Source organism: Lynx rufus, unplaced genomic scaffold (genome assembly GCF_022079265.1).
Source record: "Lynx rufus isolate CCGP_SWC_20201006 ecotype Redwood Valley unplaced genomic scaffold, mLynRuf1.p SCAF_24, whole genome shotgun sequence".
In the NCBI taxonomy this organism is placed as follows: Eukaryota; Metazoa; Chordata; class Mammalia; order Carnivora; family Felidae; genus Lynx; species Lynx rufus.
In genome coordinates this window covers 12,378,486-12,391,550 of record NW_025814839.1, presented here as the reverse complement: position 1 = coordinate 12,391,550, position 13,065 = coordinate 12,378,486, and the positions used below count along the sequence as shown (strand labels likewise).

General features: G+C 47.8%; 1 protein-coding gene across 2 annotated transcripts in view; it reads left to right on the top strand.

Annotated features, from left to right (window-relative positions):
• Nucleotides 1-11,472, top strand: part of CORO1C (coronin 1C) — a 76,480-nt gene extending 65,008 nt beyond the window's left edge. For both annotated transcript variants that reach the window (XM_047088194.1, XM_047088195.1), the window contains 7 exons: nt 173-354; nt 1,561-1,680; nt 2,745-2,849; nt 4,797-4,942; nt 7,415-7,472; nt 7,575-7,820; nt 8,995-11,472. In XM_047088194.1, the coding sequence (XP_046944150.1) occupies nt 173-354; nt 1,561-1,680; nt 2,745-2,849; nt 4,797-4,942; nt 7,415-7,472; nt 7,575-7,820; nt 8,995-9,114 (977 nt within the window). In that variant the 3' untranslated portion in view covers nt 9,115-11,472. The remainder of the gene's footprint in view (nt 1-172; nt 355-1,560; nt 1,681-2,744; nt 2,850-4,796; nt 4,943-7,414; nt 7,473-7,574; nt 7,821-8,994) is intronic.
• Nucleotides 11,473-13,065: the final 1,593 nt, after the last annotated feature.

Genomic DNA, 13,065 nt, shown 5'->3' with positions numbered 1-13,065 from the left:
TCACTCACTCAAAAATAAACATTAAAAAAAATAAAAGTAAAATAAAGTAGGGCCTCCCCGCGATCAGCATCTTCCTGTGTCTGTGTCTCCCTGCTGTATTCCTAGTTTTCACAAGCGCGCTGCTGTATGGGTGTTTCTCATCTCTGAGGAGCATGGTTTTGTTTGCTTTCAGGCTGTGACAATGCCATCATCATCTGGAATGTGGGGACGGGGGAAGCCCTCATAAACCTGGACGATATGCACTCGGACATGATTTACAATGTAAGCTGGAACCGGAACGGCAGTCTGATCTGCACAGCTTCCAAAGACAAGAAAGTGAGAGTGATCGATCCTAGGAAGCAAGAGATTGTTGCTGTGAGTATGCGAAGGGCAGAGCCGCCCGTGTTTGTCGCACTTGGGCGAGGGCGAGCTTTGCTTGTTAAGGCAGGCGGCAGAGGCCTCGCGCCCGCTCCGTGGAGCCTAACTGCAGACGCCGGACCGTGAATCCGCACAGGCTTCTACAGGCTTCTTCCTCCCGGTCACACTTCAGAGTTGTGTATCCCACAATTTACACAAGCCGTACCTCTCCCTTAGTGACCATTTTCCACAAAGAAACAAAGTTTTTATCGGTTCACTAGAATCCTTAAGAATTTACCAGTCTAGATCAGCTAACCCAGATAGTTCACTGCGTTTCTGGCTTAGCACTGAGTATTGATTGCTTCATTGATCCCCGCCCCTTCCTGCAACCATTGTCAGACCACGTTACAGAGACGCCACGGGTATCTTATCAGCTCGGTGTCTTAGTTTCTTCCACCCAGACTAGGCCTCAACAAGTCACCTGTCATGACAGAACACTTTGGGACTTGAGCTGGGGTTGAAGCTGTAGGAGCTGGACCCCAGAATGTCCTGCGTCTCCCCTTCTCTGGGATGTGCTGGTCCTTTGGCAGTATTACTTCTTAAGTTGGGTGACAGCCACAGCTCGTACTTGTTGAGCACTGGGGACTTGCCTGGCCCTGTGCAAAGTGCTTTCTCCACTAGAACCTTTCAGGGCTCACCACTAGTGCACTCTCAAGGAACAAATGAATAAAGGAAGGGGTTCACTGAACTAGACCTCGCTGTGTCCTGCGAAATTGGTGGAAACCATAGGGTATACCCAATCTTCAGGTTATCCCCTGGAGAAACAGACATCTGGTAGAGTCCTTTCATGTGTTTTATTTTTGCAGCGTGGACTTGGGTTGGCAGCAGGGCATGGTGGAAAGAGTGAGGCTTTTGAGTCAACTCCTGGCAGTCTGCTTGCTCACTAGCTGAGGGACCTTGGCCAACTTACATAGTGTCTCTTTGTTTCCTCATTTTGGGAGGAGCAGTGGTTAATTTTCTCTCTCTCGCTCTCTCCTTTCTCTCTCTCTCTCTCTCTCTCTCTCTCTCTCTCTCTCTCACACACACACACACACACACACACACACACCTGGCAATCAGGATGAATGGCATGGCGGCATGGGTTGGATTCCGCGTATAAGCCCCCACTCCGCCTTTCTTTCTCGCAGTTTGAATATAATGTGCCTCTTGCTCTTTGCCTCCCAGGAGAAGGAGAAAGCACACGAAGGAGCAAGACCCATGAGAGCCATCTTTCTGGCTGACGGGAATGTCTTCACCACTGGTTTCAGCCGCATGAGTGAGCGGCAGCTGGCTCTCTGGAATCCGGTATGCCCCTTCCCAGCCTTCCCACTGGCTTATTACACTGAGCTTTCTCTTTCTGAGCAGGTCTTTGGAGGGGGGTAAGTAGATTATAGGATTCTTAGTGTAGTTTTCTGAACTCTTGTCTGTCTTAAATTGGATGTGACATGCTCATCCTCACTAGAGACTTATTGCTAAATGTATTACTAAAATGCATCCCTGACACTCCAAAGTAGTCTGTGTTGGCTGTATTTTTTACAAAGAATGCACGAAGAAACGGTGTTTTGGACTTGGGAACCAAGTTCTGAGCTTTATTTTATAAAGAGTATGACCGAATGTTGAAATCAGAACAGTCATGCTTAGGAAAACATTAATAGCATAAGTGAAAAATAAACTGTATATATGGTACAATCTCAGTGCGCACGCGCGCGCGCGTGTGTGTGTGTGTAAGGAAGCAGACCAAAATGGCAATTGTTTCTGCCACCCACTGGATTGTGGGATTGTGGAATATGGGATGATTATTACAGTGTTTCTGTAACTTTAACTAAAGAGCACATATTTATGTTAAGAAAAAAAATGTTAAAACATTTTTCATGTTTATTTTTGAGAGAAAGTGTGAGTGGGGGAGGGGCAGAGAGAGAGAGAGACAGACAGACAGACAGACAGAATCCGAAGCAGGCCTCCAAGCTCTGAGCTGTCAGCACAGAGCCCGATGCGGGGCTTGAACCCACAGACCACGAGATCATGACCTGAGCCGAAGTTGGACGCTCAACCTACTGAACCACCCATGTGCCCCAGAAAAATTTCTTTTAAAACAGAAAATAGTCACAAAAGAGAACTGTCTCCTCTTTGTCATGGAATCACAGATGTGTGCGTTGATTAGGTTGTCAAATGGGCACAATTTTCAGTGGGTTGGATACCATTTAGTATCCCTTTGGTATTTACATGTATGAATATTATATATGTGCATCGTTCAGACTTGTGTTATTCTAGGAAATGGCTCACTTAATAAAATAATGATTCATCTTGTAAAAATATGGGTGAATATACAAGTATATAGATAGATACAGATATTTGTATTTTCTTCCCAGAAAAATATGCAGGAACCAATCGCTCTTCATGAAATGGACACTAGCAATGGGGTGTTGCTGCCCTTCTATGACCCCGACACCAGTATCATTTACTTATGTGGAAAGGTAAACAGTCATTTTAATGTTTTATATTCAGTTTAATCTTGTAAGAGGAGAAGTTTATCCTTCAGAGATTTAGTTGCCGGGCAATGCATTGTATCATATTAATAGTCTAATTTAGATGATTTGTGTATGTGTCTTAAACTAAAATAAGGACGGATGTGTGTTTTGGTGTGTTTTAGGTCTTGAGCCTAGACCCTTTGAGCCTGTCATTTGTGTGGTGATAGCACACCATGTTTAGGACTCCTGAGTACGCATCCCTGAGTACAGCAGGGATGGGGCTCGGGTGTTGGGGTGAACACTGGCAGGAATGTCTTCCCTTGGGCACTCTAGTGAGAGAAAGAGGACACCCCGGTGTCTCTTCACCTCTGGTGCTGTGTGGTTGAGGATTTTAGATCCTCTCTAATGGTATCAGGAACAAGTAGCCAGTTGGCCGCATCTGATGCTGAAATCCACTGGGTAGCCCTGGAGTGGCATTAGGTGTTTATTACCACGTGCCATGGACCTGTAAAGAGAATAGCGCTTTTTGGATAGGAGCTTTTAAAGGCCTCAGAGACTCTCCAGGGGGTTCTTGTTCCTGGAGTTCAGCATTAGGGCCCTGGGCTTGAAAGTATGTGGCCTGACTAAAGTGTCAGGAGGTGACAGTTCTTATAGGAAGACCCCACACTGAAATCAAAAAGCGTACCTCCTGCCTTATCTCCACCTAACTACAGTGTTTGCTAGCTTTATTATTATTATTATTTTTTATTTTTATTTTTAGTGGGCAGTAACCTTAATGTTCCTTAGTCTTTTGTAGATTCAATTTTTCTTAGACTTTCTGTAGCTGAAATAAATGAATTAATAAAATTGAAGCTGTTGCTGTATTTCCCCCAAACCTGTGTAGATAGCCCCTTGCTGAGTAAAGCCAGACATGTTTCGGTTCTCATAGTTGACTGAGCTCTGCTTCACGTTGTCCTACCATCAGCTGCTTCGAACCCGGGATCTTGTCTGTTTCCTTGAGAGTCATTTGCAGATGTTCACAGCTGCCATAGACTGCATCAAAACCAGTAACGGGAGTGATTACCCAGATGTTAGCAACACTAGGTGGAAAGTTATTTTCGGTACACAGGAAACAGTCTGTGTTTAGCTTGTTTACCATCACTTTAGATATTTACGTTATCGAAACAAGTGGAAATCATGAGAACTGAGACACTTGGAAGGGCACGATCGCATATACACACACATTTCCCCTCCAGCAGGCAGCATTGCCTTTGCCGCTCAAGGTGGCATAACTGTGGGACAGCTAGTTCTGCTTAGAGACACTCGCTTATGCTTCCGACCTCCAAAACTATCTGACCTAAGAAAAATTATCCTAGAATTTGATACATTGCAACAAGACAGCGCTGTCTTCTGAAGTTAAGGAATACTCATGTTTTAGTGAGTTTCTTCATTATGAATGAAGAATTATTATGAATTGTGAATTAATTATTAATTAAGGATGATTAAAAACTCTTTGTTCTTAATACTTCATTCTTCTACAAATCTTACTTTTTATTATTGCTTGATTGTCTGGGGTTGGCGCCCTCAGGTTTGCAAAGGACACCGTTCTGTGCCAGTCTTTGCCCTCTCCGTGGTCCTCCTAGACTTTGTCTGTCTTTTGAAGTTGAATTGCGATGCAGTTGCTGGGCCGGAGGCGTTAACATTTTTGCCCTGACTCTTGACTTGGCGTCCGGGCTCAGTGGAGAGCCTCCAGTAGGAGGCGGGGGAGACCATTTAAAAGACATGCTAGCGTTTGATGAGTGAGGGCTTTGCCAGGAAGGGCAGCCATCAGATCCTCTCCCTCTGGAGAGGAAGCGAAGGTTGGCCACTGAGGCCAAGTCCCAGTCAGTGCTGGGTTGACAGGGGAGAGAGACACCACCTCATCCAGCTGCTTCAGGTAACGTTCAATGCGAAGTTTTCTCTGATTTCTTGTAGGGTGACAGCAGTATCCGCTATTTTGAGATCACAGATGAATCCCCGTATGTCCACTACCTCAACACATTCAGCAGCAAGGAGCCTCAGAGAGGGATGGGCTACATGCCCAAGAGGGGACTTGACGTTAACAAATGTGAGATCGCCAGGTAAAGAGCCGGTACCGGAAGATACGCAGGTTGTTTGTGCCCCGCGTGTTACACCAGAGCGATACAGCTGCCGGTAATGCCCTAGGGCCGCAGTCTTGTCTCCCCTCCGTTGCACTGCGGAATTGGTTTCTCATTTCCTGTCCACACTGAGGAACACAGAGTTTTAGAGCAGGAAAGAACTTGCAAAATCGTGTCATGGAACCGTGCTTCAGACTGTGTGGCCCGAAGCACCAGTGACATGGCTCAGCCAAGGCGCACTGCACACATACTGACCTAGCAAAGCCTCCATCTCTCGTCTTCAGGCCGAGGCTGTGGCCAGTGTCCGCTGGGAGGCAAGCGGGGGCGAGCCTGCCCCTGAGATGGACCGAATAGATGGTTTTCCTGCCCGCCGTGGGGACAAACATGTTCCAAACTGGATCGTGGACCTCACGGACCCTAGATTAGAGAAGGCAGAGACCAGTAGCTGGGTGTTGGGTTAGCTTGATTTAGGAAATGCAACTATGTTATAGAATTCCTGCCTGTCTATACTACTAGGGATTTTTAAAAAATTTTGTATTGCATAATGCCAGTGGTCTTCCCAAAGGGTAGGCTTTTTTCTCCTCCTAGTCAACAGGAGATACTCTGTGAGACTCACGAATGACTGGCCATTTAAAAACTTTTTTCTTGGGGCGCCTGGGTGGCGCAGCCGGTTGGGCATCTGACTTCAGCCGGGTCACGATCTCGCGGTCCGTGAGTTTGAGCCCCGCGTCCGGCTCTGGGCTGATGGCTCAGAGCCTGGAGCCTCTTTCCGATTCTGTGTCTCCCTCTCTCTCTGCACCTCCCCCATTCATGCTCTGTCTCTCTCTGTCCCAAAAATAAATAAACGTTGAAAAAAAAAATTTAAAAACTTTTTTCTTAAGCTTTATTTATTTATTTTGGATAGAGAGGGGTAGGGGGAGATAGAAAGCCAACGCACGGGAGCAGGGGAGGGGCAGAGAGAGAGGGAGACAGAGAATCCCCAGCAGGCTCCGTGCTGTCAGCACAGAACCTGATGCGGGGCTCGAACCCACAAACCGTGAGATCATGCCCCGAGCCGAAACCGAGTCGGGCGCTCAACCGACTGAGCCACCCGGGTGCCCCATGAATAACTGGCCGTTTTGAGCAACAGGATGACTAGCGCCACGCTATTGGGCCGGTGACCGTACCGCACATTTGTACAACACTACATTTCTGTGGACATCTGCCTACCTCTGTTGTTTTGGTCATACAGTTAAATAATGAGCACATCTTTTAAGTTAATTACTATAAGTTTCATTTTTAAATATACTTAATTCTCTATAGCTGGAGTAGTGAAAGAAAGATAATTCAAAATTATAGCTTAAACCAAACTCATCAAAATGTGGTTCAAAATAGATTGAATCCAAACTTGAGAGTGCTTCTGGTACTTGGGAAAGCATTTATTTTGCTGTCATCTAAAAGTCAAAAACCTGTAAGCATAATCATTCAGGATACCTCCTACTTATTAAATGTTTACTGAGCATTTATTAATACATTGAGTACTTGAGCTGGACGTCAAACCCAGGCCAGTTTGGTTGGTTTTGTTTTTGTTTTTGTTTTTGTTTTTGTTTTTGTTTTTGTTTTTGTTTTTGTTTTTTACCACTCTGCTGACTGCAGAGGTTTCGTGCTTTATGTTCCTGGTCTTTCCACATTTTGGATAATTTCAAATTTTTCTTGAGTGTCAAATATGATGCGGTTTGCATAGATGCCAAAATTGTAATCCTAGGATTATCTTCTTTTCCTTTTTTTTTTTTTTTTAATTTTATTTTTAACGTTTATTCATCTTTGAGAGACAGAGAGAGACAGAACATGAGTGGGGGAGGGATAGAGACAGGGAGACACAGAATCCGAAGCAGGCTCCAGGCTCCAAGCTGTCAGCACAGAGCCTGACGCGGGGCTTGAACTTACGAACTGCGAGATCATGACCTGAGCCAAAGTCATACGCTCAACCAACTGAGCCACCCAGGCGCCTATCTTCTTTTCCTTTTTAAAAATCCTGTTTATGCCAACAAATGTTCAGCCACTTCTAGTTGGCAGAAGACCTGACATCCAAATCGTGGATGCTAATCTCATGTCAGGTGTTTGTTCTCTCCTGTCTGTTGACTTGGTCACTGTTCCAGAAGTGAATCATCGGCGGTGGTGGCGTTTCCACCACGGCTGCTCAGCCCTGAAGATGGGGGTTTGACTGTCCCAGCAGCATAGACCTCAACTCCTGGTTCCTGTTTCTAGTCCACCATTTCCTAGCATAGCTCCTCTTGGCTTCTGTTTTCTCATCTGGAAAATGGGAACACAGATTGTACCTGCTCCCCAGGGTGGATCAGCCGCGGTGATAGGCAGAGCATGTCGTATCCCATACAGGAGAGTAATTGTTATGAAGCCTGTGACTTGGCCTCTTATTTCACTTAATACAACTTTGCCTTTATTTCCCCCTTGAAGATTCTTCAAACTTCATGAGAGAAAGTGTGAGCCCATTATCATGACTGTTCCAAGGAAAGTAAGTGCCCAGTTTCTTAGGCAAATTTGTGTTTCAAAGACTTTCACACGTCAGGTCTTTCTTCTTCTTTAACTGAGGGTTTTCCCAAACTGTCTCTTGTAGTCGGACCTTTTCCAGGATGACCTGTATCCTGACACAGCAGGGCCCGAAGCGGCGCTGGAGGCAGAGGAGTGGTTTGAGGGGAAGAATGCAGATCCAGTCCTCATCTCCTTAAAGCATGGATACATTCCTGGCAAAAACCGGGATCTCAAAGTGGTCAAGAAGAACATTCTGGATAGCAAGCCCACTGCAAATAAGAAGTGTGACCTGATCAACATCCCCAAGAAAACCCCGGACACAGCCAGTGTGGTAAGGACCCCCTGAGGTTGAGGGGTGCGGTGCACTTGGCTGGCTCAGGGCTCTCTTTCAGTGAATGAAAACATGACTATTTCTAAGAAATATGGCCACATAACATTTTTGAGTTTGGCTCCATTAGCTGTTTTTGGGGTTTTTGTTTTTGTTTTTTTGTAATGACCACGAGAGAAGTCAGTCTACGACCATTTTTAAGAGAGTGCACAGGAGTTGCTTGGGTGTTTTCTTAAGTGTGTCTCCCCAGACCGTTCACGTCCATCTTTGCTTGGGGTGGAAATGAAGCAAGAGAGCGTGGGGCCACAGATACCGAGAAGAGGGGGTCCTGGGAGGGGAAGAGAGTGGTGCGAGGGTCCAGATGTTGCTGAGTGTTCCAGAGACACAGGCGTGTGGCGACGAGTGCAGCTTAGCGAAGATGATCTTGGACCTCTTGGCAAGAACCATCTGAGTGGAGCGGTGGGAGCCAAAGCCTGACACTGGGGGCCCGCCCGGCCACTGGGGATGCTGCTGCTAGGAGAGCAGGGTCTAGCCAGGGAGGAGGCGGCAAGGGGACTTGGCGGGCGTGGAACGGGATCCCAGGGGCCAGAGGGAGGTCGGTGAACTGTCAGTGAGAAGGTAAGTGGGACGAAGAGGCCAAGCGCCCGGAGGAGCTGGCACTTTGGCCATAACTAGGGAAGCCACGTCAGATGCCGTGGACTGCAGGGTTTCCGACAGGATCCATTCCACGTGGGAGAGGCTGAGGCCTCTTTAGAAGAGTTAGCAAGCAGGCAAGGGCTTTAGCTCCTAAGAAGGGCCCTCCCCAGGTGATGGCAGGGGCTCGGCAGCCTCCAGAAGGTCACGTAGACATTACTCCTGATGGTATTGCACCGGGTGGCCAGGCTGTGGCGCGGCCGTGAAGGGACCGGTCCCTTCCCGCAGTTTCTGTCTTGAGACTGAGTCCGGGTAAGTGCACGGGCATGAGGAGCAGCGCTGCAGGACTGTGGCTCTGCTGTGGGGCGGCAGGTGGGCCGACCGGCAGCCGGGACTCTCCTATGGCCCAACTTGGTGGCGGTGCCTGGCCACATCCAAAGTGGAAAATGAGACTGCGCAACCTATACATTCTCAACTGTGGTGAACTTCGTTGAGTGCATTTTAGTCAACCTCTTACCCTCTCCCCCCTTTTTGGTTTTCTTAGCAAAATGAAGCCAAGCTGGATGAGATTTTAAAAGAGATCAAATCTATAAAAGATACAATCTGCAATCAAGACGAGCGCATTTCCAAGTTAGAACAGCAGATGGCGAAGATCGCCGCCTGAAGGTCCACCCCCCACCCCCAAAATGGGAGCAGGAACTCTTCGTGGTAGCCGGTTGTGGGCGTGGTCCCAGGGAGGGCGGAAGGGAGGCACTGCCATTTGGGGACCTTCCGTGTCAGCGGCCCGTGTCAACCAGCCATGGGCCGCATTCCAGTCAGAACTCAATTCGTCTCCCAAATTTGCAGAAACAAAATGTGATTTAAAAGCTGAGCTTTTTATCAGAAAGCTTTTTTGATGTTTTAAGTGTTACGTGACTTGTCGAACTTTTAAAAGACAAAAGTGCTACTTTTAAAATCCCAGATATTCTGAATTTTAGAAAACCGACCAATTCTGATTCAGTGTTGTGCCCAAGTACCTTTTTTCTTTTTTTTTTATAAACAGGGACCAATGCCACATTGCTTTTTATATTTCTTTTTTTTTTTTTTTAACGTTGCCAAAACCAAAAGTAGCTCCCCCGCCCGCCGCCCTTGTATTTTGCTACTTTGCAGTATTTGTGTGTGGTTTTTTTTTTTTCCTCCTTAATTTGAAAGGGACAGCACTGTGTATGTTTATAAACTAAATGAAGATAAGATATTATTTTGTATACACGTTCATCCGAGAACAATCAGAGCAGTAGCCTCATGGTGCTGGCTCGTTTGCAGCACAAAACCCGGTCATCCTCATGACTGTACAGAAGGAAGACTTGAAAAATCACGTGGGTTCACGTCACCACCCCTCTCCTTTCACGGAGTCTTCTGATCAAAAAAGCTCCTATTGTATCGTCTCTTTTCTTTCCTTTCTCTTTTCTAGAAACTGGGTGGTTGTACCAGAATGGAATTTCACTTCTTGGTTATCCTGTGCTTCAGATGATTATAATCTAACCTAAACTAGCGTGTGTTTCCGCAGTTTTGTTATACACGTAGGATCTATTGCATTGATCACTTTAAACGTCATAGTTCAGGTTTCGGTCAATACTTGACAAGGGTGCCCGGGACAGGAGGCCACAGAAGCCACTGTGGAGTGTTCCTTCTTGCCCATTTCAGCAGCCTGTCTTGCTCCTGAGTGCAGTAGGGGACTGTAGGCCGAGCGAACCTGCAGGGGGGAGTGTGCCCCCACGGGACCCTCTGCTCTCCCAGCACATCGCATGCCGACCCTGTGCTGTGCTGGAGGTGGAAATGGCTCTCTCTGCACCCCAGAGCCCCTGCCCTCCCCTCTGTGTCACAGATGCAGCCATCTCTCTCAGGGCTCCCCCAGACAGTCCTTCTGTTTTTCCTGCCTCGGCCCTCTCCACAGTCAGCTGAGATGAAGGCCAGAGGGTGCTATTGACTATTGAGACTGAGAACAGTCTAGAATGAAGCAAGACCAGGAGCACGGGCCTCTGCTGTAGCTTTAATGTGTACGAACTTGTCCCTTTGCACCCTCCACACAAACCAGCCTGCTCTGCCCCTCCAGCTCACACAGAGGCTGTGTCAAAGCACAGAGGTTCCCCCGGATTCAGGGGCCAGCGACTGAGCTCTGAATACCTGTTCCATTCCTAGGTTAGCTAGAACTTCTCCATTTCCATGTTCTCATTTTGCATGCTTGAGGAACAAGATTTAAAGAATCTCTGGGAAAGACTGAGTGTCTGTGGTCGAACATGAAACGTGGAGTGCCATTGGGACCGCCCGGGGGCTCTTGCGCATGCTCCCGCCGGTGTGGGGACGAACTGGCTGGGAGCATTTGTAACAGGGAGCCGGGATGGAGGCGGAGTGTGGCGACACTGGGTTGGAACGCGCAGTCGAGCTGGGGCTAATGTCTGCGTAGGAAAGGTACCGTGTTTTTACCCAGAATTGGGATCACTGTCTCCACAGTTTCAGGGCATCTGAATGTTTGGTGTGGTTTTGTGTGTGTATGTGTGTGTGTTTAATATTGGAGTGAATAATGAGATGTAGAGAAAACAATAATTACAGTGACTTCTAGTCAAACCTGTACATGTTTCTTTATCGACGTAATCTGCTGAGGACCTTCATTTTTTAAATTGAGAAGTGTTGTAAGGTTCTGACAAATTAAGTAAACAAAATTGTTGATAGTGGTGGAACACCATAGGGAACGTGGTTCAAAGAGAAGACAGAGGGCAAGGAGAAATTACCCTGATTTTAGTGATTTTAGCTTATGACTTATTTAATGAACGAATGCCCAGCCAGGCTCAGAGTCGGCGCCTGAAGCTTTGTGGATTATTTTTCCTGTTTTGTCTTTTTTTTTTTCCTTCTTCTTTTCAAAGCCGTGCTATCCCAGAGGAAAACCAGTGAATTGCTCCTAGATCGGCTCTTATAGAGCGGCCATAGTATTCTGTCAAAACACTTGCTTCCATTTTCAAAGATAAAAAAGTCATTGATTACAAAACGGTGTCCGTGTTTATTTCGCACCTTCGGCTGTCTTTGGGGCAGCGCACAGCTCCTCTGACTCCGTGGAACTGGCCGGGCGACCGTCTCCTCTCTGAGGGTGAGTACAGGGGAAGTGTGGGTGAGCCACTCAGCCCCGGTAAAGCGGGGACGTCGAGTGGGGTAGAGCGGAGAGCATGCTGCCTGCCAGACCCCCACGGGCCTGCGTGTTTGAATCCTGCCTCCGGCCTTTACCGGAGAGGGGATCTAGGGCACATCTCCTAATCTCAAGGCATCCCTTTTCCTGCTTTGAAGAAGGGACGCAGGCTTCCGCGTGGTTTGGAAGGGAGCTACCTGGGCCCGGCCACACGAAGAGCCCTCGCCGAGTGGCTGCCGCTTTCTCTTGTTTCCCTGGCGGCGCTTTTGGAAGCGTGCTCTTCGGTGGATTACGGTCCTCTCGGCTTAGCTGTGACTTTTATTCCAGTGGGAGGTTTTCAGGGTCCTTTGAATCTCGTGGCCTTTGGCAGCTTCCCTTTTTACACCAGGATATCGTCTCAGGACATTTCAGTGATCTTAGCAAAGAGTTTCCCACCGTTTGGGTTTTCCAGAGGTTTGTAAACATGATGAATAATTGGTGTGAAGATACCCCCCCGCCCCCAATACATTCTCCTAAAGTTGCTGCAGTCGGTGAGAACAGCAGCCAGGTTCGTGGTCAGCTCGTGTGGCTGCAGGAAGCAGCGACGACAGATGCTGTCTGTGCCCCTTGGTGCCCACGGTCAGGGGGCAGACGCGTGCTGGGAGGTGTTTACGACCGACGTTCTCTCGTTTTGGCTGCCTTGCCTCTTGGTCAGAGACCTAAAGGTTACCATGTCTGCCCCAGACGTCCAGCCAGGCCCCATCAAGGGAGAACTTCCGTTTTTTGAAAGGCTACTTCCCTTGCTGGTCTCGGCGTTGTGTGTCCAGAAAAGCTTTTTCTTGGCTCTTAAGAATCTGTTAACTCTAAGTGGCCCTTCTCTTCTGCTAGTACATTAGAACGTCCCGAAGCCGTCACTGGACTCGACCGTGAGTCGTGGCCACGGACACGCACATTTTCCTGCAAGACTGAAGGGGGTATTTGCACATTGGTGCAACCTTTCCGGAGGGCGGTGTGACAAGGTCCGTCTGGAGTCTTGAATGTCCTTACCTTTTGGCCCAGGGTCTTCACCTCTGGGAATTGTGCCCCAAGGAAACTGGTAGAAGAACTCTTCGGGAACGAGAAGAGGGAAGATTAGCAGGGTTAGTTAACTTTAACCACCCAGGACCGATTGCTCTCCACAAGCCCTCCTGAGGCCGTACGCATGTACAGTGTGTATTTACATGTAGAATAAACCCAAGTTTTCTTGTTTCTATGTGGAGGTACCAGCGGTGGGTAGTTTTGACTTAGATTTTCCTGAATTTTCTATCTCACACAAATGTCTTTACTCCCAGACAGAAGTCATTAAAAGTAGGGGTGCCTGGGTGGCCAGTTGATTAAGTGTCCGACTTCAGCTCAGGTCATGATCTTGCTGTTTGTGAGTTCGAGCCCCACGTCGGGCTCTGTGCTGATGGGTCAGAGCCTGGAGCCTGTTCCGGATTC